Source organism: Colletotrichum siamense (assembly GCF_013390195.1).
Source record: "Colletotrichum siamense strain Cg363 chromosome Unknown KSG_Cg363_contig06, whole genome shotgun sequence".
In the NCBI taxonomy this organism is placed as follows: domain Eukaryota; kingdom Fungi; phylum Ascomycota; class Sordariomycetes; order Glomerellales; family Glomerellaceae; genus Colletotrichum; species Colletotrichum siamense.
In genome coordinates, this window is record NW_023501019.1 from 2,923,307 (window position 1) to 2,949,015 (window position 25,709).

A 25,709-nucleotide genomic window follows, 5' to 3' on the forward strand; every position below is an offset into this window, starting at 1 on the left:
GGGCGAAAGACAGGAAGCTGGAAACGAGACCTCTCATCAGAAGTTCCTCGAAAGGCAGAAGCGTCTATGCGACGATCGAAGCCATTAAATCTCCATAGAAGCAAAGAACAATGGAAACATGGTGGGAAACGACGTGCGATAGATGAGTTATTCGGTTCTGGGATTCGGGCGAATGGAATGCTAAGAGTGTTTCGTCGGACGCTTGATCGGTTGAGGCTAATGGTGTCTTTTCTCATAACCATTGACATTTGTTCGGCGACTTTACCATGGGCGTCCCCTAACCGTCTGAACTGTCCCCGGATTTGACACATGATTTCTCTTCATAGCGGGTTCGCTGACAGAAAAGACGAGATCAGATCTCAGCGACATTCTAGTGTACCTACCTTAATTAAATACTGAACCCACCGGCTTCCCAAGAAACGACCAGGACAACGACAAAAAGGCCCTCTCCAGTCAAATATATCAACGCTTCGAAAATGAATCTTTCAATCGGAGCCCTCTTCGCTTTCATCGCTGCTATGCTTGTTGCTCTTACCGGTATCGGGAAGTTGATTCTCGATGTTGTCCAGTGGAGACGTAATTTCAAGAAGAAAGAAGCCGTCAGCGTACTTCCGTGTAAGTATGACTCCTTGATACCACAAAGAAGACCAAGGCCATGATCAACTGGATGCTTTTCTAATTGAGTCTGCATGCAGCGTTCAATCAACCACGCGGGACCGCTAGTAAGCCAGGCATGATGCCATTCCCGACAATATCGACTACGCAACCCATAATGGAGTCCTTGCTTTCGGAAACAGTCGGAATTAATATGGCAATCTGTCAAACGTCAGTATTACTACTGCAAGTGGAGTGCTTCGGGAACTATGTCCAGCCACCCAAGCCGTCTGTCAATTGGTGTCCCCGCCCGATGTAATCGGCCATGTATCTGACTATCTGTACACACCAGACGTTAGCCAAACAAGACATTCGACCACTAGGCATTCTCTACTCCCATATCGTGAAATTCTGTCACTATTCTCAGAATTAAATGAGCCCTGTTTATATTCCATTGTTGAAGAGTCCCGAAGGAGTTGCTCTCAACTTCTTTGCATGCCCCGTGCAACAATTTGCGCGGATTGTTAGGCTTCAGTTTCCATCCGTAGTCATTGGCTGGAAGTCAACGTTGGATGATTCTTTCAGCGTATGATTACATAGAACGTTGTGTCGGGTATCATTAAAATTTACATATGACATCTTGTCTTCGAGTTACAAGACGACCTCTGCCCTGGGCGATGAGCAGTCTAGTTTCGCGGCCCAAAGTAAACCTATTTACTGAAACCCTTCCTCCTCTTGAATTTAAGTAATAACACAACTATTGAGAAACGTCTCGATGTTGTCGGCGAAACCTGAACTGCACAGCCAGAGGGCAATCAGTCACATCGAGGCAGTCAATTCTACCGACCCCTGCTTTCACGACGCCTGGTTCTTTAGGTCCCCACAAAAGAGAAGCGCGCCGCCAGTCATTGTCTTCAACAGAGAGATGCTGGTTCTCAGGCGCCATTTTGCAGAGGACACCACCTGAATTTGCCACGGACTAGTGGTGACTTCTCAAGTCAGAACATACACCAAATAGCAAGGACTGATGAATGAGGGCAACCTTACTGGCATGTGGATAGGTCCGTGGAGGGGACCCCCTTGTATGATGACGCTGTAGTGCTCCTCTCGAACATAGTGATGCATGTGAATGCTGATGGCAGTGAGGCCCGTTGATTCATTACAAGGAACTTTGGTGGTGTTGATCGGCGGTTGTGGTGATGAACTAGTGGCTGGAGGGTGTCAATATGGATGAATATGGTCTATGTTGGGTGCAGCATATGGTGGACCCGTACTTGGTAACGTATTGGCGGATGCCTTGATTCTTTTTTCGCGGAGGAAGTCCACTACCCATTGCCCGACCGAAAGAAGGAATTTGAAAATGACCTCAATGAGGCTGATAATGAGCGCGAAGGTTACGAGGACCATATCGCTGAATTGGGCGCACAGGTGGTTCAAGCTGGCGATCAGGCTTGCTGAGGAGTGGCGCGAACGTTGTCTGCTATTGTAGTCGATACTCAAGAGTAGCAAAAGTTGTTTTCTTGAGATAGCGGGGGCAAGTGGTATAGAGTATGGTGGAGAATATTGGGGAGATTGCCTGAGATAGTGGATAGAGAGTACGACGGAGAGTGTGAAAAAGGTACGATAGACAGCTTGCTGCGTTCGTTTGATGGCAACTAGAAATTGACCTGATGAGTGGCCGGGGATGGATGCGCTTTATTCACGCGATCCTAGTACATCTTTGTTCTCACTGGAACTGGTGGTGTGAAGCATCACGAAAACCGAACTTCAGCTCTGCCTCCTCAATTATTGGAATGACATCGACGTGACGGGTAAATCAGGAACAGCATTGCCTAGAAACAATGAACAGTGGCAGAATTGAGCTTACCAGTAATTAATTAGATGGCATATGGATCAGATTGCCATACTGTTGTCTTTGAGCGCCAACTCCGGCTTGCCTAGCGCAATCTTCCTGCTTTGTTGCTAACTACTGGTGGAGGTTGAGGCTTGAGGCCCCGGACGTAAACGACGATAAGTGCCGCCTAGGGCCTCGTTAACAGCAGTATTATTCCAAGTCAATTACTCGTTATATGAAAAGCTTGCAATATTGGGTGGTTCGCCGTTGAGTTTCTCTTCAATCTTGCAATAAAGAGTACGGATCAACCCGAATGAGGGCATGTGAAAGACACTCAGACATAAAACAATGCAATGGGGCTTGTGATCGACTTTGGTGGCTGTGGGCTCAAGGCACGTTCTTCCAGCGGGCCGCTATTTGCTCGTTACAACGTGTCTATACGCCTCGTGCAACCATACTTCATGACTTGCCTGGTCTGCTTGGGTAGCGGAGGCTGAAGTCATCAGCGCCTTACATGCGTTTCACGCGAGATTAACCGGGTGAGTGTCAACTGACTGCCTCGATCCAATATGAAATCTCAAGCTGTCTCAGCACACTTTAAAGATTCGATCATAACTGCTTTGGAACGAGCGAAGGTGCTGGATAAGGGTCGTTTTGCAGGTTAATTTTGAGGAAAAGATACTGTGAATCAGAGAGATCCGACATGCAGCGCCAATGCAACGTTTGCGATAATGTGACTTCAAGCGTCAGCCTGCTAGGGCCAAGAAAACGGCGCATCCGGCGGTCATGCCATGCGTTGTGACATGAGGTGTGGCACAGCGTCTTGAAAGTTGCATCTGGTCGTTTCGTTGACCGACGTGGAACAGACAAAGGAATCTCTTTGATTCCGGTGCTTCCAGAGGAGAAGGATAATTTCTTGCCGCCTTTTGCAGCAGTGCGTTGACGAGGTCACCCTTTTCCTATCACTTGGTAGGGAAACCCATCATAACGCGTGTGCGTGTCTCTGACTGTCTCAAGGGTTGGCGCTGAAGCTGGTGGCTTCAGGTGCGCCGCAATGCACCAGAGGCAGACGCTAGTCAATATTCCGGCCATTAAGCTGGCTGTAATGGTGCCCTTGCACGGTAGGCCGGCTGTTAGCAGCCATGGCCGTAAGCCAAAAGGCAGGCAGACTCTAACATCTGCGTTCGGTGAAGGGAGCTCAGATAATCACCATCTTTTCTGTATGCTCAGAAGAAACTAAAAGGGTGTTCAGAAAGTGGGCCATACAGCGGCGCACCCGATCAACCAACATGTCATCTTGTCTTGGATCTACCACGTTCCTCGAGAACTAAGATGCCGAAGCCCAAGATAGTTAGAGACATTGGAACCATCGAGCTGCAAAATAAGTATGTCGCGGTCCTCTTCTGTTTGTCACAGAAAACGCGTCTGAGAGAACGGCACAGGATGGGCGAAAGGGAGTCGGTTCTTATAACTTTCATGATGGCTTGCTCCAGGCGAGAACATCTGACTATGAGGACAGATACCTAGGGACAGCGTAAATAACAATGTATATTGCAGAGACGACAACAGGGACGTTAAAAGTTACGACCAAAGTGACGACGACGGGGGCGGAAACCTATACAAAAGACCATGGCAACATAGAACGAAAAGAGTAGTCGTATTAGTCGAATAATAACACCAAACTGGTGCTCCTTCCGGCCAGCTCAAAGTATGCGTTTACAAAGAAAAGCCCTCTCGACTCACAAGACTTACTAGTTCCATGATTCTCAGATTGATTCAAGGCAGTTCAGGGGCTGGCATGGAAAACGTCAATTCGCTGCGGCCTTCCTATGAATTGCACGATGTTGTGGACTAATTACACGGGAGAAAACATGGTTAACTGAATCAGTCGAGACAGAAATAATGAGAACAACAATACAACATAAATGGCATTCGAGTGAGGTGCACTAGATTCAATAGAATTTTGACGACGCAGTGCCCTTGATGACTAGTCCAGGCAACTTTTGTGGCTTGCCGTAGAAACTTGCAGCATCGGTAGTCCGCACTCCCCTCCCTCCCTATCCTCTTGTTGACTGAGGATTGATTGGCAGGCCCTGCTCTAAACCAGCGAGAGAGTGCTGAATAGGAAACTGGATTGGCTTGATAGGGACTACCAATTCCCCAAGTTTGTACGGTTCAACTTGGCATATGCATAATGGCGGATCAAAAGCCCATTCGCGCTGTGAGGCAGGGTCCCACTTTGAAGCGCTGGACGTTTTCACTGCTTTGGGCAGTGGAGGCACTTGTATTTTACTTCAGCAGACACTAGATGAAGCTTGTACGTCTTCTCCCGCCTTTTCTCACCATGCAACCTAGGTCCACCAACTCGCCATGACTGTGTCAATTGAAGCTATCATTGCGCTTTTTGGGCTTTTAATGGCTATTCCACCCGCTCTTTTCGCGTACCTTCAATGGACAAGCAATCAGCGACCGCAACTTCCATGTAGGTTTTTTATTGCTAAGGAGACAGAAATTGACGACGCACGTCGATAACACAAATGACTAACTGTATCTTTTACCAGATTATGGTGCTGGAAAACCTCCCCAAATACAGCTCAACATCTTCATGGTTAACGCCCAGCCTCCACACGCGACCAATGACTTCGGTGGAAACAATCAGCGCACCTCATCTGGCTATATGATGGCAACCGTACGAGGTGACTCTCGTCCTGTATGAACAAGATGGAATGAAGGCACGACAGGGGAGTGCTGTATTTGAGTTGCCAGTTGACCAAATTGGAGGTGGCAAGCACGCAAATGCAGTTGACCATCACAAGCATAGGGATCACCAAGTGATTTCGATTTGTATTCAATGCATCAACGTTGAATAACAAGTTTTATCAACCGCAATGATCAACCTGACAACGTCCCACTTTCAGATTTCAGTTTCGTTTTGCCTGTGCTCTTCTTTTACGTATGATGCCAACTTGGTGCATGTGCATTTGTGACAGCTTTCCGCATCCATGGATCAATACGATCATCGCATACGTCTTTCATGGAATTCGGACTGAGCTGTGGCTAGGCTGTCAGGGCATCTCATTGGGACTGATTCATGACTTTCTTCCATCCCCAAATCAAGCATAGCACCTTCCATCCTTTTGGAACCCAAGCGGTATTGCCTCGTTCACAGTGCCGAAGGCCAAGTGTCCCGTCTCCTCTGTTGGACTGACATCTCCAATACACACTCGCATGTCTCTAGTCCTCCTAACTTGCTCGCTTGCATCTTCCACTGACCCGGAGTAGCACGAAGAAACGTTGACATATGGGCTGTCTCTGGAGAAGAAAGTCGGATGATCCAAAACATCTGGTCCTCGCCTCATAGAACCAAGCACGGCAGCGATAACCCCAGAAATAAGCATCGCTGTGGAGGCCACAAACAAGGTCAACATCCAACCGTCATTCACCCTCATAACCAAGAAGTCGGGAGTCCTAGTTCCAGTGATGTTCTGTGTGATGATCGGTCCGGGCAAAGTCGTTCCGATGTCACTCTGGAAGTGGAAATTTCCTGTGATATTGTATGATGCGACGGAAGCGAGCCAAAATGTGTTAAGAAGCTGAGAGAATCTCTGTGAAAAGACGCGACGCCCAACGGGATATATGTCAGTCCCATCCCAGGAGCTAATGCCCGCCGCAGAATATGGTGAGTCAGGCTCGGTAAAGTAGGTTTCAAGTGCCGAAGCAAAGGGTTTAAGCTGTCGGCCTTCTTGGAGATCCCATAGGGAGAGCCCCGATCGGACAAATGTGCTCATGAACCCGTCAAACAGACCGGCTGTTCCGTAACCGGGTTGGCCTTCAGGCGCCATATTGTTTAAGACCGTGCGTGTTGTCATATTATCCGGCTTTTGCAACGGACGTACGTGTCGCGCTCCACATGTAGTGCCATGGCAGCCGACATCAATCTCGACGTAGGTGGTTCTCAAAAAGCAGGTGGCAATGGTTGTGAGCTCCTGAGTGGAGGCGTATGATGTAAACACAAGTTCCAACGGATTCGTATCAAACGGCGAGGGGGGCCGCTTAGTATAGATGACGAGAGTTCTGTTGGTGCTGTATCTGCCTGGGCCTTCTTGCCTGTATGACGCCCACTCCGTGAAGTTCATAGATGTCCCTCTCTGGACGGAACAGTCGGCGTATATGTAAGACGTCTCGAAGGCGAAAGAGTAGTTTGCTTTCGATGAAAGACCGCCTAGAGTAGCCACAGGAATACCTGCAATCGACGACCATACAGTACTTGTAGCCGACTTTGAGTCCAGTTGATACCATCCATCGTTGTCCAGTCTGTTGTCATCCTGTCTGTTGTCGTGTTCCATTTGGTGCAAACTTTGAAATGCTTCTACCATTGGAATCTTGATGTTTCCAAATAGATATTGCGGCTCAGCCTTGATATCTGCTGGGCTTCCCAATGCCGTGACGAAAGCGCTTTGGATGGAGGGCAGGAGACTGAAGCCGGCTGAGCTTTGGGGGCCTGAGTGTCTGAATGCAGACATGAACTCAAGGTTTTGGAAGAGCCAGGGCTCCGTGGCGGTTGAAGGCACCATTTCCATGACCCTTAAAGCTGCCTGACCACCGAGAGGTGAGAGGGCCCAGAGGATAATGAACAACGGCGTGAGTCTGTTCGCGGCCCGGAGTGATATCGGTGTGGTGAAGGCGCTGAAGACTGTGCGACAGTTTAAAAGATACTCTAGACTGAGTACCGATATTCCCTGTTCCAGTCTCCAGGCGGCAGCGGCTTTGAGGAAGCTGGCAGCTACGGCAGAGAATGCGATCGGGAATAGTGTGGGGCTGTAAATGGCTGCTGTCCTCAAGAGCGGGACTGGACTTTGATCGATGGGTCGTCCATTGTTAACTAAAACCAAGAACGCATATGTGATGAAAGCAATCGAGGGAAGGGTTAAAAGAGTGTCAAGTAGAAGGTGCCGTATGCCGTCCGAGGGGCTTCGCTTTCCGAGTATTCGACCACTGTTGTCTTCATTCTCAGTGTGTTTGTCTCGAACCTTGGACTTTTCCATGAGATAGTCTGATGGGTCAGTTCCAGGGCGCGTCTCGTCAGATAAGCCCATGGTGTCGGCCGTGATAATGGGTTTGTTTGACTAGAGTTTTGTTCTTCGACCTGTCGATAGCAACTGGGAAGATAACTTTGAAGAGCGAGGTCAGTTGAAGGGTCTCAAGTTGGGTAGGCATCTGGAGAGAAATACTGTTGGCGGTGAGGGCACCATGTCAACTCCAGACGTGCTGGGCTGAGGCAGAAGCCCTGGTTGAGACCCCGTGAACCAACAAGATCTTGGCAGCAGCAAACATGCCTCTGTTGGACGTGGAGGCCACAGACTAGGTCCCTTGCCATTGGCAGAAAACAGGTCCGGCACCACATTTACGAGGGTCCGATTCCTCCGACAACTTCCAATCCATGGTTTGATTGGTAACTCGCCTATTGTGCCTCCGGGCTGCATATCAAGCTGTTCATTCCAAACACATCATGCAGCCTTGACCTTTATTACTGGTGTTGGTAGCAATGGATGTTGGAGACAATGCGAGCATGTTTCTGTCATGCAGTGCATAGCCGCGCCGATGAAGGAAGTCATCTCCGACAGACTGCAAGTTACCGCCGGCGGATTCGACAGAAATGTCGTTGGTACCGTCAGAACCTAGGCGTAGGAGTCCGGGAGTCGTTCAGTTCCAGCAACTTTTAGCGGACTCAGATTAGAAACCTCGTCGACCCCCATGTTGGAGACAGCCGGGGCATAACGAAGTCCTTGAACACGATACAGTTCACAGCTCCCCGCGACCCACATCTCCGCAAATGACACGAGCTACATAATCCCGGCTGCCCCGGAGCTGCAGCTCCATCCCACCAGCCGTATCCGGCCTCCGAGTCCGTGCATCATCGCATCGGCGGGGCCGAGGGAACCTTCACAGATACACCTATCCCGATGACGGGTGTCGATCGCTAATTCTGCGCCCAAGTTTGGTGCCGAATTTCTCGCTTGACTCAGGATTATCAGATATCATTCTGAGAGGGGAAACTACGATGAAGGCGACGCGGTGTTGACGCGGAGCTTCGTCACGCTTATGTACAAATTCTCGAAGATCAGTAAACAACGTCCAAGCGACATTACCGCGACAGCTGAAAACCAAACCTAGAAGGCTTTGTTGACTGTCGATTGCCAAACTCACCCCGCGATCGCTGTTGACAGATGGGTACGGGAGTTTCCATTTCCGACCAGAGCCTCCTCCTCGATGACGACTTACATCCCGAACCGTCGCCCGCTAGCGCCGGCCTAGCCAACAACCGGCCGTCCAACCCCCCTGCGATGGGATTCCTCAACCACCGCTTAGCCCAAATAACAAGCCTCCTTCCGCCGAGCGGATCCAGCCCACCGGAATGATCTGGCGCGCTAGGGACACTTATGTGGGAACTACTAATCCAACTACAGCCGGCCATTCCCCGCCCATGAACGCCATGCCAAGAGCGTCCAGCTGTTTTGCTGCTGGACGTCGTCAGTGGCACAATTAAAGCTTCGGGACAGCAGTGCTCAGCTGAACGTGCTTGGCGCTCGAGTCTGCGTGGTCGAGCATGAGGCGTTCCGATGCGATGGCATTCGCGCCTCATCATGATCGCAAATGACGTCCTTCATCGCGGCCGTTGGGCATCCGGGGAATGCGATTCAGCGAAATTGGCGCCCCGGCAGTGGGCGCGATTTGAGCGAGTATCTGTGCACCGCATGTGGGAGAACAGCTGAGTCTAGTGCCAAGTGACGTTGCTGATCCGTGAAGTGGCTTGTGAGCTTCAGGGTCCAGACTCACGGGGTAAAGATCATGAAGGCATATATACCGACGTCGAATCACCTCGAAAAGCCCTTTTCTTTTTGCATCTCATCACAACAATTATAATAACTTATACACAACACAAATCATCAACAACACATTCATCATGGACAAGGCGAAGTCAGCAGTTTCCAACTTTATGTCTGGTGACGGTCACCACAAGACTACAGTTACCCAGGACGCCAGCCAAGCTATCACCGAGGAGCAGGTCCGCCCTCACCAGCACGAGAATGTCACGACAGCAGTCGACAAGGAGGTCCACCAGGACCACCACCACACCCACATCCAGCCCATTAAGCACAAGGAGACTCTGTGAGTTGAACTGGCTTCTCTCCACATGACTTTGCTAATCGATTTGCAGTCCCGAGCAGCACCACCACAACATGATCCCCACCCAGCACAAGACCTTCCACCACGGCAACGAGAGTGAAACCAGAGATACTCTTGACCGCGAGGCTGCGAAGTTCAAGAACACTTCTACTACTCATGAGACCACTCACACTTCACACACTGCCCCGGTTGTCACCGGCGAGCGTGTCCACCATCACGTCCACGAACACATCCAGCCCGTCATCCAGAAGGAGACGATCCAGCCTCACGTCGTCCACACCACCGTACCCATTCACGAGACTCACCACGCCAAGCCAATCCACCACGGCGCCACCACTCTTCCCGCAATGACTATTGAAGAGTTCAACAAGGGCAAGGACAAGCTTACCGGCACCAACAAGATGAAGGAGTTCGACGGCTGTCCCGACAAGCACAACAAGATCTATGAGAGCACCGAGCACACTGGGCTCGCATCTCACCACAACAAGCACGGCCATGACCACCACCACAATGGCCACCACAATGACCATCACAACGGCGGTAAGGTTGCCGCTGCTGGCGCCGCTGCCGCCGCTGGCGGTGCCGCTGCCCATCACCACCACAACAAGGAGGAGAAGCTCGATGCTACTCACCCCGATGGCCTGAGAGAGCACGGCATTGCCGGTCGTGAGGGTCACCATGACCACAACAGCCACAACAAGACCACTGCCGCCGCTGGAGCCGCCGCTGCTGCCGGTGCGGGCGCTGCCGCTCACAAGCACCACAACAACAAGGTCGACAACACGACCACTGGTACCCACGGTATTAACAACACCAACACTACGTCCAACACGACCAGCTTGCCCAACCGCGGCGTTGGTCAGGGTCAGGGTTTCGATAACCAGCGTGCTGCCGACAGCGTCACTGCTGCTCAGACCGCCAACTCCAGAGCCAACAACGGCATTGCTGGCAACACCTCTACCAACAACGGCTTGACCAACAACGGCAATGGTTTGACCAACAACGGTACTACCCGCGACAACGGCCTGACCAACAACGGCCTGTCCAAGAATGCTGCCACTCATGAGCGCGACAACATCGCCCACGGCCACACCACTGGCTCTGGTAAGAACAGCGGCACCAACACGGTGCAGAGTATCATGCACGGTACTCACACTTCTACAGGCAATGGCAGCAACTACACAACTGGCAATGGTTCCGGCCTCAATGGAACCTCGTCCGTGAACAAGAATGAGGTGAGAAAATTTGCCTTCCCTCAACAGACTTCGACTAACTCCCAATAGCCTCGTTCTGGTGATCATCACAGCCACACTACCGACACTTCTTCTGAGAAGAAGGTGTCGTTGGTTGACAAGCTGAACCCGTTCAAGGATGCTGATGGCGATGGCCACAGGGGCATTATGTCTTAAATTGCCTTTTTTGTCGATTACTTATAGTATGAACGCAGCCTGAGCATGTATCTAGTTTGGAATAATCTTAATGAATTTTTATGAACATTATCATGGCAAATGTGCAGCATTTCACGACATGGTTGATACGATTCTTTTTGATTAACACCTCTACCTGGACTATTGTGGCTATTCACTTGTCTTCACAGGTGTGCCCGGTATCGCTCTCTCCAACCCCAAATCCTCTCGCCTTTTACTCATCTTCTCGATACTCATCTTGTTCAGCTTGATTGGCTTCGCCTTAGTTGTTTTGGCGAGTGCTGCTATTATTTTGCCCCCGGGATTGCACTTCAGGTGCCCATCCAACACCGACGTCTTCTCAGCAATACTTTTAATCGAAGTCGACAACTTGGCAGCGCTTTCACCTTCGTCGACTGTAAGGGTCAAGGTGACCGAACCCCTTGCATTCGCCATCGCCCTCAGTAAGCTGCCAAGGATAACGTCGTTGCAGTTCGACTTTGCGTCCAAGTCGGTTGTTTTCGAGACACAGCACCCGGGGCCGTGTGCCAGCTCCCTAAGCACAGAGTTGAGGTGTAGCGGCAGAGCCTTGGATATTTCAAGCTGGTGTTTTCGCATGTATCCTGCAAGACGTTAAGAATTTCATCTCGGTTTTCCCGCCATTTACAAACTTACCGAGCAGCCCTGGCGGCCCAATGGGATCAAATTCATCCAACACAACTCCGTCATGGGTAATCATCCGCCCCTCTCCATCAAGTGCACAGTTCATCACCAACTCCTTCATCATCTTCCGCTGCAAGTCCACTTGCCCCAGCTCCCACGCAATATACGCCAACGCAGCCATATCCCTCCCATCCGTCGTCCCCGCAAAGCTCTCCGCGACCTCCAGCCACGCCGCCGCCCACGGTTTCAACGTCGTAATCATGTCATACTTGTTCGCGAGCCGGAACACATCATACAGCTCCTCCAAGCTCGGCTTATGCGGCACAAGCGGGAAGTTCGCGTGCACAATGTGCAACAGGATTCCCAGCGCGACGGGGTTGTCCTCCGGCAGGCTGACCTGCCACACCCCGAACGCCGGCTTCGACTCTTTGAACGGCCCAAAGAGCATCTTCTTCCACACGGGGCTGGACCTCCTCAGCGCGCTGGCGCACACGCGGAACGAGCGCTCCGCTAGGCCGGTCTGCGCACCGGCTCGGAGGATAAGGTCACCATCGGGGTCAACCTGCACTTCATCGTCGGGTGAAGTGACTGCTGTAATTGAGTGCACGGGCGGGCCGCTATCTGCGTCCGGCTGAGGAAGGTCTTGTATCACCAAGACGTCGCTGCTCATCGTGTACAAAAGAAAGTGTTCAATCGGGATCGACGTGGTGAAGATTTCCCTTCTTGAAGAGTCCGTACGTCATATTGTCTTGAAATTTGGGGGAGGTTTGCGGTATCCAGTACAGGGCCTTAGGCATTGACTCGAAAAAGTTGGCAAAGTTGGAAGCTTAGGAGTCAGAATAACTTCAAGGATCCAGGAACCATCCTCGGGTGGGTGCAACTGTCTTACATAAGCAGATCCATTGAACGAGGTATCAACTCAAATGAAACAGAATTGTTATTGAGGCGTCATGGACGACCAAAAAATAAATTGAAAAGAAACGGCTCTGTCTCTGAGTTGCGTAAGGTAGACATAAATTGAGGGATGTGAGTGCATCGTTTAGCCCGATTGGTTGGTCATGAAATTGCCACTTTTTAGAGCACGCGCTGTGAAAGTCTGAAGGAGCTGATACGAATGTCTTCGTCGCATTTGTCAATTTCATTGACTCTGTCGTTTTTTTCACTCTCATTATCTTTGATATCCTCGTTGTTCTTGTTGTTCTCATTCTCGTCGTCCCCGTTATCCTCGCCGTCTCGTTCCTATCGGTCCGGGTAGCAAAGTCCCTACAAAAATCATAAAATGGGACGTTTTTCATGAGAATGATGAGATTGATTCGGGTTGGGAAATCCTCCTTGTGAGACGTCTTTCCATCATAGTAGCCATCTTAAGCTTGCTAGTGCTGTCTGGCGAACTCGTCATTGAACAAACTCTCAGCCATGATTGCTTACTTTAAATAAAAAGTCCCGGAAACAAACCATAAGTATCAGCGGAGGACTTCAAATAATCATGAAAAGTCCCCGCATCGGGAGATCCAGCAAAATCCGGGGTTTGCTCCATCCCGGCTCCATCGGCGTCAGTGAGCGGGGGAGGAGGTCTTGCAAATCCGACTTCATCTCCTTGGTCTACAAAAGCTTCATCAAAGGCCTCACCACAAAATCTCATCTTTGCAAAGGTAAAAAAGGCCATCTTGCGTGATCGGCCCGTCTCACAGCCCTCAAACAACCGGAAGCGCAGCCGCACACATGCATTAATCAGCGATGCCTACATCGGCGCGGCACCGCTATCTCGATTGGCACAAATCCTGCGACATGTCGTGACAGGCGCGGAGTGGAGCGGCCCGGCCGGGGGTGGGAGGGCGCATGGCTGTGCAACCACCGTCTTTGAATCTTTGCATCGGTATCAATGGAAAACACCCCGCGAAGATTGGCTCGGCGGGTAGTGCAGCTCCGGGAGTCGCCAAGCGGGCTGCCGCGCTTGGGGTTGCCGAGAATATTCCCGTCCGAGGGTGTTGTTCTTCACCGTCTCCCGGCTCGCAATCGAGACCCATCCCGCAATATCTGCGATGTAAAAGGAATGCGCGACCAGCTGATGATCCCGCTCTTAATTTAACCGCCCTCATAAGGTTTCGAGTGGAGGTTTTCGAATGATTTAGTCCAATTCTGTAGCGCGAATGGTCGTTATCGCCGGGAAACCTTGGGGCCAACGAGGGGTGGTAGAATGGCGATGCAGCCATCTTGGAGAAGAATCACGCAATGCGGGACTGCGAGAGCACGTAATACCCCCGACTCCACGAACGCACCCAAATCCCCCTCCAAGGACGATCACTCCGAACGTCGGGCAGAAGGGGCCTCAAGCAATAGAAAAAAATGATGGCGAAGAGGGGGGGCTCTTATCTGTTGCCGAAGAAAACGTTGCCGGCAACGGTTGTGTTGTTATTTCACAAACCCCCTGAGATCCGGCTTGAAGTCTTTCTCCCATTTCCTGCAACATCAATACACTGCAGATAATACCGTCCGGAAACGAACTGTTGCCCACGGCGCACACTCGGATTGCATACAGGGTATTTCTTCGTCCCATAGCTGGACCAACTCACCTAACCCCCCCGATCCCCCCTTCTCGACCAATGATACCCTGAACAAGACGACGCCATGGCAGACATCCCGGATACGCAGACCGTCCTCATCCTCTATGCTGCAAAGCAGCCGTACGAGACGGCAGAGGGCTACGCCGTGCCCCAGCTCCAAGATGAGAGGGAAGTGTTGGTACAGACAGAGCACATCGGCCTGAACCCAATCGACTGGAAAGCACCGTAAGTTCCCCTTCAACAACCCCCATGCACCCGCAGCAGCCACTGACCAACACCAACACCAGAGACTTCAACTTCGCAATCCCCTCCCTCCCCTACATCTCCGGCCGCGAGCTCGTCGGCCGCGTGGTCCGCCGCCACCCCTCCTCGACCTCCCGCCTCCAGCCCGGCGACCGCGTCCTCGTCATCTCCACAGACTATCGCGACCTCCGCAAGGCCGCCTACCAGCAGTACGTCGCCACCGCAGACTTCAACGCCGTCCGCCTGCCCCCGCCCGCGGTCGTTTCCCCCGCCGCCGGCGCCACCCTCGGCGTAGCCTTTGTCGCCGCCGTCCTGTCCCTGGGCGTCTGCATGGGCGTCGACTTCTCCTCCGTCCTCGACGGCCCCGACCTGCTCTCCCTCATCCGCTCCATCCCGCCGGACGCCCTCCCCGCCGACATCCGCGCAGAGTGCCTCTCCGGCATCCGGGACGGGGAGCGCGCTGTCGCGGGCGACTGGGTCGCCATCTGGGGCGGGTCCTCGACGTCGGCCAATCTCGCCGTGCAGCTCGCGCGGCTGGCGGGACTCAAAGTCGTCACCGTCGTGGACAAACTGCGCCACGGTCTGCGTCTATCCAACCACACCGTCCTCCGCCCAGACCTCCTCGTCGACAGCCACGACCCCTCGCGCGCCGTCGACATCATCCGCGCCAACGTCGGCAAGACGCTGCGCTTCGCCCTCGACACCTCCGGCCGCGACTCCGCGACCTCGCTCCTACGCGCGCTCGCGCCGCAAGACCCGTCCCGGCCTCCCAGCCCGCCGGATACCCCGCGCAACGCGGACCCCTCGCTGAAGCACCTCATCGGGCTTACCGGCCTGCCGAAGGAGGCCGCGCCGGAGGGCGTGGCGTACCACACCGTACCCATCAAAGTCTTCCACGAAGTCCCGGCGGTGGGCGAGGCGCTGGTCCTCTGGCTGGAGCGGCTGCTCGCGGCCGGGCTGGTCAGCGCGCCCGAGGTGCTCGGCGTTGAGAGCGGGTTTGAGGGGATCAACCGCGGCCTGGACCGGATGCGGCGCGGCGAGATCCGCGGGGGCAGGATGGTTGTCAGCCTTGCCAGCGACGCGGAAACGGGGTTCGCGAGGGAGCCGAGCGCACCGCCGGCGTTGGTGGATTCTCCCGGTGCTGCTGCGGCGGGGTCTTCGCAGTCTTCAAGCCCCGAGTTCACCGCCACCGAGCCCGGCGTGAGAGGACGGAGCGCGTCCCTGTGGCAGGGTGCGGCGGAGGATGCCGTGCCGAGACACGTGCCGGACGGCGGCATCTCGTCGGAGGGGCACACGGGCACGTCGCCGAGTGCTGCTGGGTTCTTGTGGCAGCCGAAGCAGGCTGGGATCGTCGCTGAGAAGCCCCTCTCATAGCGCTAGAGGGTTGAAGATGGAACGGTGCAAGGCGGAGATCCAGCGTCAGAGGACGCGGGATAATGAGGTCAAGACCTCATGTTCATATGGGTTTAACAAAATTTGATAGAAGTAACGAATGCCGAAGATTCCCTTATTTGAGAAGAATGATGCAGTAGGCGTGATCGGTGATCGGTGAGACGGAACGGAATTGGATTGGCCGTGGCGGGAATTAGTGGGGCTACCGAACCCCTCACCGGCCGAGAGGATTGGCACCGCAGTGCTTTCCTTCCCGTTGGCATATCTCTCATCTCATCCAACCCATCCAACTTCCAAATCGCACAGCAGATGTGTCAGAGGCCAATTTTCATCAGACCCTCTTTGAATGAGGCATACCTCAGGATGCCACCCGTTGCTTCTGAGGTCCAGCGCTTGCCGCCCGAGCTTATCTTACACGTCATCGAGGGCCTCCTCCCAAATGGGAGAGCGATTCTCCCAGCCTCATCCAGCGCGACAAAGACACTCATATCTTTCACTCTCGTCTCCCGATCAACCCACGAGCTGGCTACCCGGCTACTCCGCGAACGATGCATGCACCTCGACTCTAGCTGGCGTCTCAGCTTGGTGCTCTTGACCATGTCAGCGCCGCGACTTTCGACTCTCCCTTTCGTACTTCCCCTGAAATGCATCACTTCGCTATACCTCAGCCCTTTCGGCAAGCACCTAGATGATCAGCCCATGGCACTCTGGATTAGAGAGCTGCTCTGCGAAGTATGCGGCAGCCTTCGACGGCTCGTAATAGACTGGCCTATGAACACCTTGCCCCCATGGGACGACCATCTCAACGTGATACCAACGTTAGCGGACGGACTTCACCGACTTGCCAAGCTGGAGGAGCTGGTCGTTCTGCGCAACTATCCGTATCTCATCACAAACTGGACGATCTTGAAAAGCCTCAGGCGCGTGGTGCTTTTCGATGCTCACGTCGACACATTCCTGTTGTGGAGAGACATCTTTAATTGCCGCAGCATCGACCAAGTTGTGTTTGTTCGGCCAGCCGTCGTTGAGGTTGCATACGTCAAAGAGAAGGCGCAAGACTTTCTATCGGCTGCAACCTCGAAGCGACTCAAGGTCACTCTCGCCAACGTAGAGAACGAAATGCCGGAAGTGGTGACGACGAGGTGGGCCGAGTATGATCCGGAGAACAGGATGACTGTGGAAAAGTACTACATCCCGACGTCCTTCTACGGTGATGATGACACAAGCACTGTGTGTTGCGACTGGGTAAAGGCGGCTGCGCTGAGAGGTTCAATTTGGGATTGGGAGGGCCAGCCCGTGGAAGCCCCGCCCATGGTCATTAATCCACAACCAAACGGCAATGATTGAGGCAGCGACATGGACGAAAGCGGTCTCTCGATGAGAAATTGGCTGCTATGCGGCATGGTCACGCAGAATGTGGTAACGCAGATTCTGCTAGCACTGCTTTCACAACTGCTGTCTGGCAGGTCTCGCAAGGGATTCCCGAGTCAAAATGTCTCGTGTGTAATACTCGGGAGGCGAAATCCGGGGTCCAGGATCCGGGGTAGATCCCAACGGTCCCCGATGCAGGACGGATGCCAAGACGGCGGAGACGATGGGCAGACTGCACGTCAAAGCATTCGCGGTTTCGTTAATTTTTGGGTGCGGTAAGCCTCTGCATCGCCATGACGGGAGCTCGCTTTCGGGCAACTTGTCCAGCCGACAGCGCCACGTTATTACGCAGCGTCAATCACAGGGTGATTCACGGCGCCGACGCTCGGTCAAGTCTCTCAGCGCCATCGGCTACAGCATGTCAACCCGCGCGCCGGCCGTTTCCATCTCGACGGCGGAGGGCGGCAGAAGCCCGGGCGCAAGATGAGCGCGCATCGGCGGGAAGACGGGACGCTGCGGTATATCAGACAAGCGTTGGCCAGTCTGTCAGTGCGACCAATAAGCCTTTCGAGCAAAGTCAATCCCAGCGAGTTGAGACGGGGAAGGTCTGTTCGCGAGAGGTGGTAATGCGGGGATCCGAGACATGCGGTGCTAGGTATCTCAGACAGCATGCAATTGAGGGGTAATCCGCCCGGATTTCAGTCCGAGGGCTTTCGTCGCTGATGAGTCTTGACTTTTGGACGAGAGCATTAGTGACCGTACGATGGCTCGGACAGATCGGATGCAAGCTCTTGGGGGCAGCTGCAGGCAGCATCGGCAGAACGAGCCTGGGATATTGACAAACGAGCGAGTCGACTGTGGGTGGTCAGCTAGGTGAGTGGTGAGGTACTTGCTGCGGTGCTTGCGGGTGACGTTGCATTGGATAGTTTTGCTTCTCCAACCCCCCACGTCGCAGGGCAGGGAGAGACGGAGCGTCGGTCCCCAATCAGGTGGCTTGGAGGGTGTCAATCAGTGCGATTGATGTGTCGCCCTGCAGCAAAGACAAGAGCTTCTGGGCGGCGGTTGGTCGCATAGAGAGGGCGAAATGCGGGAAGATCAGGGCGGACAGGATCGGGCGACATGGGGCCGGGTGCGCATGAGGGCTTCCAGAACATGTCGTAGAACATTTCCGACGGCGGTGGTAGAGCACACAGATGGTACGGTCTGCCAGTGCAGCCATGTGAGCGACTCTGCGATCGGTGTGGTCAGGCGGCGGTGTCTGTGGTGGAGGAGGATGATGTTGGATGGAGAATGATGTGCAGGTGGACGCATCCAAGCACCGTTTAGCGACATGGGGCACGACGGTGAGGCGGCGGTTAAGGCAAGCGTCCGTTGTGGAAAGAGGCGGAGGAGGCACGCGTGGACGGCTAAAAGGGTCAATTGGAAGTCGTCCAGTAAGGTACCACCTTAAGTACCGTTGATGGAGTCAGGTTCCTTCCCGCCAGTCAGTCAAGCAGGTCGGATCAACGGTGGCCGAGAGGGCCGAGCGGGCGGTGCCGGGACCAGAGGCTGCACCTGCGTTCTTCTTTTTCAATGCAGACCTATGTGAACGGCAAGAGGCGCATCTTCAACACCTGCCCAATCGATGGCCGCAGGGCAAGAGGTTCCATTAGTGGCGAGCGGGCCGTCGACGGAGGCCGAATGGAAGGCTGGAAGAAGGAAGCAACGTGAGAGGCGGAAGGAAGGAACGAACGAACGACAGAAGGAACGGTTCAGCGCTAAGGGTGTAATGGGAAACGGTGACGGTGAGTGGGTGGGGCCACAGCCGCCAAAGGTACCAACACCGACGGGAAGGAAGGAGGCGCTGGATGACCTTTCTGTTGTTGCTCCTTCCTTCTCTTCAGTGCCTTCACAAGTCATTACCTACCTAGGTAGCAAGAGTCAACTCACCCACCCACTTTCCCATCCGAGTCCCGATGACATGACACGATCTGACATGGCAAGAGACAGACACCTCGGCGTTAAATGCAATTCAGCAGTAAACCAGCAGGAGTAATGCCTGTTTCCTTCGAGAGACCACCTCATTCAACTAGCCCAGAGGCGAATGACCAAAGACCAAAGACCATACCTAGTCCAACGGCCAGAGTCTAGAGACAAACCCGCCCATCCATCCACATTCCGCCTTGCCAGTGTCATCCCCGCAACTTGTGCATGCCGTATCGACCTTCATTATCTCTTCTTTATGCTTCAACTGACTGACTCTCCAATCCTCCAATCCCCGATCCCCGACCCCCGAACTGTCTCTGGCCCAGTGTCTCTCCTCCTTCTACCGACGGCCGCCCCTAGCCAACTGTCTCTCCCCCGACTCGTCTCGGGGGTATTCGTAAACCAAACCCCATTCTTTGGCCATTCCTTGCCCGTCCCATCCCACCGTCCCAATTCTCCATTTTACCCCGTTTTTCGCTTTGCTTCGTACCTTAGGTGGCCCCCGTAGCGTCCGCCCTGCAACTACCTTCGCCGTACCTAGGTACTGCTGCTGCTGCACACTCGACGCACTCCCAGGCCAAGCGACCCCCTCGTCCACCCATTCCAGTTACCTGGTGTTCCATCGCAGACCCTCTTTCCCAGTCCACCGTCTCCAGTACTCCAGTTTCTCTCCAGCTGGACACTCTCGCCTCAACTCTGCCTTTCTCTCTCGCTTCGTCACCGTCTCCTCTTCCTCCCTTCTACCCGTCTGCACCAAGCTGGACCGCCAGTCCTCTCCCTCCAGCATACACCTCACCGTCAGTTGACTCGCAACTTTTTGTACTCTGGACACAAGACAATGTCGAACCTTGATACCCTTACTGGCCCCGTTTCCTCGTCGTTATGAGATCGCGTTTTCTTGGGTTCCACGGAGCATAGGTAAGATTGACTTTGCTCCTCTCCCGTTCTGCAACCCCGATGGATGTGCAACCCGCCTGATTCCAGCCGTCGACCAGGTCTTTTTTTGCAAATTGTAATGTGCTAATTCTTCCATAGGCGTTGCAACATCCCGATCCTCGCGCCCTCCCGCGCACCACCTCCGAATCCCGTCCCGTCCCTCCTCGTATCCCGAACATCCCGACCCTAGAAATGCCCGACAAAAACCTCACCACGATTTCCTACGCCGCTGGCGCATCTCTCGCCGCAATCGCACTCGTCTACGTATTTGCGCCCACTTTCACAATCGACGAGACCAGCACATCGTCTTCCCGAAGAAAGGGCGTCGTGGGTCTGCGCAATGCAGCCAACGACTGCTTCATAAACTCGACCCTGCAGGCCCTCGCCGGCCTCGGCGAGCTGCGCATATACCTCATTCGCGAGACGCATCGCAGGAATATCGACGATGACGGCGTGTACTCCCAATTGGTCCAGCCGCCAGGCAAGACTTACCCAGACTGGAAGATTGAGGGCATGCAGCGCGGCCTGGTCACCAAGGGCCTCAAGGACATGCTCGACTCCCTGAACGAGAGGCCTATCTATAAGAAGTCCATCTCGGCCATTGATTTTGTCAGGGTTCTGGAGCAGGCGTTCCGACAGCGCATTTCAAGACAGCAGCAGGATGCGCAGGAGTTCCTCCAAATTGTTGCCGAGAGACTTAAGGAGGAATACCACGCAGGCGAGAGGGCCCGCGCACATGCGCAGCTAGCCGCCTCTCGAGCAGCCTCGGCTGGGGCTTCGGTCAATGGCGAGGCCGTTCAAGAGAAACTCGAGAATCTCAACCTTACGAACGGTCACGCCGACGGATCTTCCTCCGATCTTCCGACGCCGACCGTACCCAAGATTCAGACGAATGGAGTCCACATTTCCGCCGACGAAGACGAGGGTTTCCCCATGGAAGGAAGATACGAGTCGCAATCCGAGTGTCAGACCTGTGGCTACAAGACGAAGCCGAGGGAAGAGACGTTCTACATGCTGACCTTGAACGTCCCTCAGACCAGCTCTACCACGCTGAGCTCATGTTTCGACGAGATTTTTAAGACGGAGATGATTGACGATTTCAAGTGCGAGAGGTGCAGGTTAATTCATGGTGAAGAGTCGCTGAAGAAAGACCTGGCAAAGGCACAGACCGACAGCGAAAAGCAAGCGTTGGAAGAAGCAATTCGGAAATTGCGCTTCGCAATCGACGTCGATCCCGAACATGTACCCGAGGACATTCTCTTGCCCGACATTAGCACGGCACCAAAGCGCAAAATCGCACGCTCGACTCGCCTTACATCTTTCCCCCGCATTCTGGCCGTGCATCTCTCACGTTCAATCTACGAGCAAACCTCGACCAAGAACTCGGCCAAAGTCGCATTTCCCGAACGTCTGCCGTTGGGCGGCCTCCGCGACCGCAGAAATTACAAGCTGCTTGGCCTAGTGACGCATAAGGGCAGCCACCACAGCGGACACTACGAGTCTTTCCGGCGCCAAAACACCTACGCGCCCTATTCGAACCAGAACACGTTCCAGCCCTCGGGCATTTACAGCAAGACAGCCAGTCCCGCGGCCACACCGCAGCCATCTACACCGCAACTCGGTGCAAGCCCTGCCGTGTCGACGCCCGACCTCCTCACCCCGAGCTCCGAAACGAACTCAACACCGCCGTCACTATCTTCCTCCGACGGCTCGCCAAGGGAGCGCATCAAGAAGCGCATCAGCCCCACATCCGCGCCGCGCGACAAGCAGAGGGAACCCGACTCGGGCAGCATCAGATCCGTAAAGTCCATCACAGCTTCCGCTAAGAGCACCGTCTCCAAGATCTCCCAGCGTGTCAGCGGCAACAGCACGCCGAGCACCAGTCCGCCGCGCTCAACGCCCATGGCCGTTGCGCCCCGCCCGCCCGTACATAGGCGAAAGAAGCAACCCACCGATCGCTGGTGGCGCATCAGCGACGAGAAGGTCCGCGAGGCCAAGACGAGCGAGGTCCTCGACCTCCGTCGCGAGGTCTACCTGCTCTTCTACGAGCTCGAGAGGGACAGCCCGTAGAGCGAGGCTGGTGACGTCCCAGTGCCGCTGCCCCGACGTGGGATGTTGCCGCCCGAGTACGATCCGCTTCGGCACTACACGACCATTACATCGAGACGAGTCACCTTCTGGCGGTGAAACCGCGCACACAACACGACGCCTTCACCCGAACATACGTATCGCAATTGGACATAGGCTGCAAAGCAAGAGAGGGGCAAACAAAAGAAAAGTGCATTGGCTGGCGCATCGTCATTTCTAGCATTTATGGTTTGGGTATCCGTTGGAATCCATGCATTGGGGAAGTAGACGTGTTGGCTTTTTCTTTATGGAAGAGATGAGGGATTTGGGGCCAGTAGAAGTGGTAGCGGGAAGTGTGAGAGATGGTAGAGATTAACTGCGCAACGCAGACAGACATACATGGCAAGAAACATCATTGTTGAATACATGAAGTATATCGAGGACATTTCCATCAGCACTATGTTTATACCGAGAGCTACAATGCACAGAAATGTTCAAGTATGGAAAATGAGACCAAGCAAATCTAGTACAAATGATCCAAGACGTGAACACACAGGCACTCTACTTAGACATTCGTTTATCGCGCTTAACGAGGCTACAAGGGTCCTCTGAAGTTGAGATGGTATCAGATATCAGATTAAGAGACGACGATCATCAAGGATGGAGGTGGAAACGCTCCCCAGGCCCACGCTACGTCAATGATCTGCATCTACATCGATAGCATCCCATCTAGGATAATGAAAACATGTCATTACGGAAGAACTTTGTGGGCGCGAAAGATCAGCGAAAAAAGAAAGGTTACATGTTCGATTAGTACTACCGTTCGTACACGGTCAACTCCAAAGCGCCAACATGCTAGCTCTACAGTGATCCATTCCCTCCACCCAGCGCGCGCTCCCGTTCCTCCTGTTCCCTCCTGCTTTCCCATCATTTTATAATGTGTTCATCCTCTCATTAGATTAAAACCCCCAGTTCTCGTGACGCCTACTGCCCGAGAATCTCACCGGCAATCTTGGCCTGGTCCTCCGGGCTCAATGGCGCCTGGCTGCGCACCTTATCCGCCTTTTCGGCGTCGAAGCGCCACAGCCCGCCCGTCTTGTCAGCGTCGCCGCTAAGCGGCAGGCCGACGTTGGGACCGAGGGTCTCGAGGACAGAGTCGGTGCTGGCCTGGCGGTCAGTGAAGTAGCGCCTCTCCCAGGCGCGGCCCTCGGCCTTCTCCTTTGCGCGGAGCTCGCGCTGGGCCTTTTCGATGGCGGACTTCTCGCGCGAGACGGCGTCCATGTCGCCCTTTGCGATGCCCTCGGCGACGCCCTTCCAGGCGCGGCGGGACTCGAGGGGGTGCTGCTTGTCGAGCGGGGCGACGACGAGCTTGGAGGTGGGGTGCTCGGCGGCGTCGTAGGTCTCGAGGAGGGTCTTTGAGGAGTTGTGCTTGGCGGAGCCCTGGTGGACCTCGAAGGACTTTGTCCAGACGCCGGTGATGTTGTAGGCGACGTCCTTCTCCTTGCCGGTGGGGTACACTGAGGCGATGACGGAGTTTTTCTTGCCCGAGAGCCAGCCCTTGCCCGAGTAGTCGATCTTGGAGGTGAAGCCGGTGGAGGAGGTGATGAAGGAGGTGCCCTCGAGCTCGATGAAGGGGGCGCCGAAGATGAGGCCCTCGATGTGCAGGGCGGGGAGGGTGATGAGGTAGGTCTCCTTCTTGCCTTCCTCGGGGGAGGGGACGGTCAGGACGGCGTGGCCGATCTGCTTGATGTTGATTGTGCGGGAGAAGGTGGCCTTTTGGGCGTTGTAGCCCTCGAGGTGGACGCCGGTTGGGAGGTTTGTGATGGAGTAGGCTGTTGCTGGCGGGTGGTGGCTGTAGGGGTGTTCTTGGTTAACAATGCCTGTCTTGTGCGCGGGATGAGAACGTATTGTGTATGTATCTCACCTAACCTGCTCGCTGATGAGCTCCGTGGTGCCGGCCTCGTCCTCCCATTTCCCGAGGAAGAGCTCGCCGAGGAAGGGGTTGAGGGGCTTCTTCTCGTTGCCGTACTGCTCGGAGCGGGAGGCGTACTGCTGCTTGAGGGTGGTGATGAACCACTTGGTGACGAGCAGGGCGCGCTTGGCGGCGTCGGCCTCCTTCGCGGGGGCGGCGAAGATGGAGGGGTGCTCGCACCAGTAGGAGGAGAACTCTGTTAGGGAGGTGGAGGAGAGGATGAAGGGCGGCGCGGTCAGGGAGGAGAGGTCGCCGTTGAAGGAGGCGATGGACTGGGAGAGAGGCAGGAAGTCAGCTTCTTGTTGCGATGTTCATTCAGGTTTGAGGGCGTCATCGGAGGTAGGTAGAAAGACCGGGGAAAGACGTCCGTACCTTGAGGAAAGCTCCCCAGCTGCCCTGGTTCGCCTGGGCTTGTGCCTGTGTTGAGGTTGCCATTGCGTGGATCGGAAATGTGTTTGGCGGGTTGTCTATGTGTGGCTTTCGCGATGTTTCGGCCGTGGAGGATGTCGTCAAGTCGCAAAATGGGTGTGTCTCTTGGGTTGTTCGGGGAGGTAGGTAGGCAGGTACAATGGGCAGTCGGAGGTACGAATACGCACGAGGGTTGGCGGGGTGTCGCTGTGGTCTTTGTCTTGTGCCTTTATGGGGAACCAGCAGCCAAAGTGGGATGTTGCAGGGCCCGGCGTTGGTTTAGCTGCTGCTTGTGCTGCTGCTGGGAAACTTTTGGCGGGGCCTTTGCCTCAACGGGGCAGGGGTCGGAGCTGCTTTTTCAGCGCTGCTGGGGGCGACCGGATGGTGGGACCTTTGGCGCGGTAGGGAAGGTCTTGCAGTGGGTGGTACCTTACGTACTGCCGAGAATCGTGAGAAATTGGGGGTACCTGATCCGCTTGTTGACGGGGCGATGGCTGATGAAGGTGGTGCGTTTCGTGGGATGCTTTTTCGAAGAGGATCTCTGGTCGTTGAGAAATTCTACCACAACAATGAAGCCAAATAATTGAGGAAATCAGGAAGCCAAAGGGCACCTGAAGAGAATTAATTAGAGGCCGTTGGAGACAGGCGATGGAGAGGGGCGCGGGCTGGACTCGTCGACGTTGACGTCAAGCAATGCGCACCAATGCGTCTCTCAATCCCAAAGGGGCGGGAAAGGTACAGCGAAAGGGTTGGGTGGACAGGGGACGGGCGGCGGTGGCTGTGCGGCGTGTGTGCGACCACGACCACTGACGGAGAGACGTCATCGTCATTGACGGCGCCATCGGACGGGCCGCTTTGTCAGCCATTCTTTTGGCGGATTATCGGATTATCGGAGCTGAGCCACGTCCAATGTGGCTGGTGAGCATCCACCCATCGCATGAGCAGCTTCCGTTTCAAGCTTCAGACGACGGACGGACGGCCCAGCGGGACGAAAGACATTACTGCGCAGAGACATGTGGGGAGCATAGTCCTCGAACGGGCCCGAGCTGCACCCCGCTCCGGCGTCGGCAGGATGCGATGCGACGGGGAAGGAAGCTCGGTCTCGG

The 25,709-nt window shown here is 54.4% G+C and overlaps 7 protein-coding genes across 7 annotated transcripts; 4 read left to right on the forward strand and 3 right to left on the reverse strand.

Moving 5' to 3' along the window:
* Positions 1–5,541: 5,541 nt before the first annotated feature.
* Positions 5,542–7,524, reverse strand: CGCS363_v009758 (uncharacterized protein; the record flags this gene model as incomplete). Its single annotated transcript, XM_036641607.1, has 1 exon — positions 5,542–7,524. One exon carries the CDS (start codon positions 7,522–7,524, stop codon positions 5,542–5,544), a length of 1,983 nt encoding a protein of 660 aa, XP_036493534.1.
* A 1,868-nt stretch (positions 7,525–9,392) lies between these two features.
* On the forward strand, positions 9,393–11,025 carry CGCS363_v009759 (uncharacterized protein; the record flags this gene model as incomplete). Its single annotated transcript, XM_036641608.1, has 4 exons — positions 9,393–9,598; positions 9,648–10,720; positions 10,781–10,851; positions 10,900–11,025. The coding sequence occupies 4 exons, from the start codon at positions 9,393–9,395 to the stop codon at positions 11,023–11,025; spliced, it is 1,476 nt and encodes a 491-aa protein (XP_036493533.1).
* A 251-nt stretch (positions 11,026–11,276) lies between these two features.
* On the reverse strand, positions 11,277–12,355 carry CGCS363_v009760 (uncharacterized protein; the record flags this gene model as incomplete). The annotated part of the gene is made up of 3 exons (XM_036641609.1): positions 11,277–11,280; positions 11,378–11,645; positions 11,698–12,355. The coding sequence occupies 3 exons, from the start codon at positions 12,353–12,355 to the stop codon at positions 11,277–11,279; spliced, it is 930 nt and encodes a 309-aa protein (XP_036492817.1).
* Positions 12,356–14,313: 1,958 nt separating this feature from the next.
* On the forward strand, positions 14,314–15,866 carry BOA5 (Trans-enoyl reductase BOA5; the record flags this gene model as incomplete). Its single annotated transcript, XM_036641610.1, has 2 exons — positions 14,314–14,474; positions 14,537–15,866. 2 exons carry the CDS (start codon positions 14,314–14,316, stop codon positions 15,864–15,866), a joined length of 1,491 nt encoding a protein of 496 aa, XP_036492818.1.
* A 381-nt stretch (positions 15,867–16,247) lies between these two features.
* Positions 16,248–17,231, forward strand: CGCS363_v009762 (uncharacterized protein; the record flags this gene model as incomplete). Its single annotated transcript, XM_036641611.1, has 1 exon — positions 16,248–17,231. The coding sequence occupies one exon, from the start codon at positions 16,248–16,250 to the stop codon at positions 17,229–17,231; it is 984 nt and encodes a 327-aa protein (XP_036492819.1).
* A 3,117-nt stretch (positions 17,232–20,348) lies between these two features.
* Positions 20,349–22,226, forward strand: ubp16 (Ubiquitin carboxyl-terminal hydrolase 16; the record flags this gene model as incomplete). Its single annotated transcript, XM_036641612.1, has 1 exon — positions 20,349–22,226. The coding sequence occupies one exon, from the start codon at positions 20,349–20,351 to the stop codon at positions 22,224–22,226; it is 1,878 nt and encodes a 625-aa protein (XP_036492820.1).
* Positions 22,227–23,207: 981 nt separating this feature from the next.
* On the reverse strand, positions 23,208–24,630 carry CGCS363_v009764 (Oxysterol-binding protein-like protein 4; the record flags this gene model as incomplete). The annotated part of the gene is made up of 3 exons (XM_036641613.1): positions 23,208–24,075; positions 24,148–24,467; positions 24,568–24,630. 3 exons carry the CDS (start codon positions 24,628–24,630, stop codon positions 23,208–23,210), a joined length of 1,251 nt encoding a protein of 416 aa, XP_036492668.1.
* Positions 24,631–25,709: the final 1,079 nt, after the last annotated feature.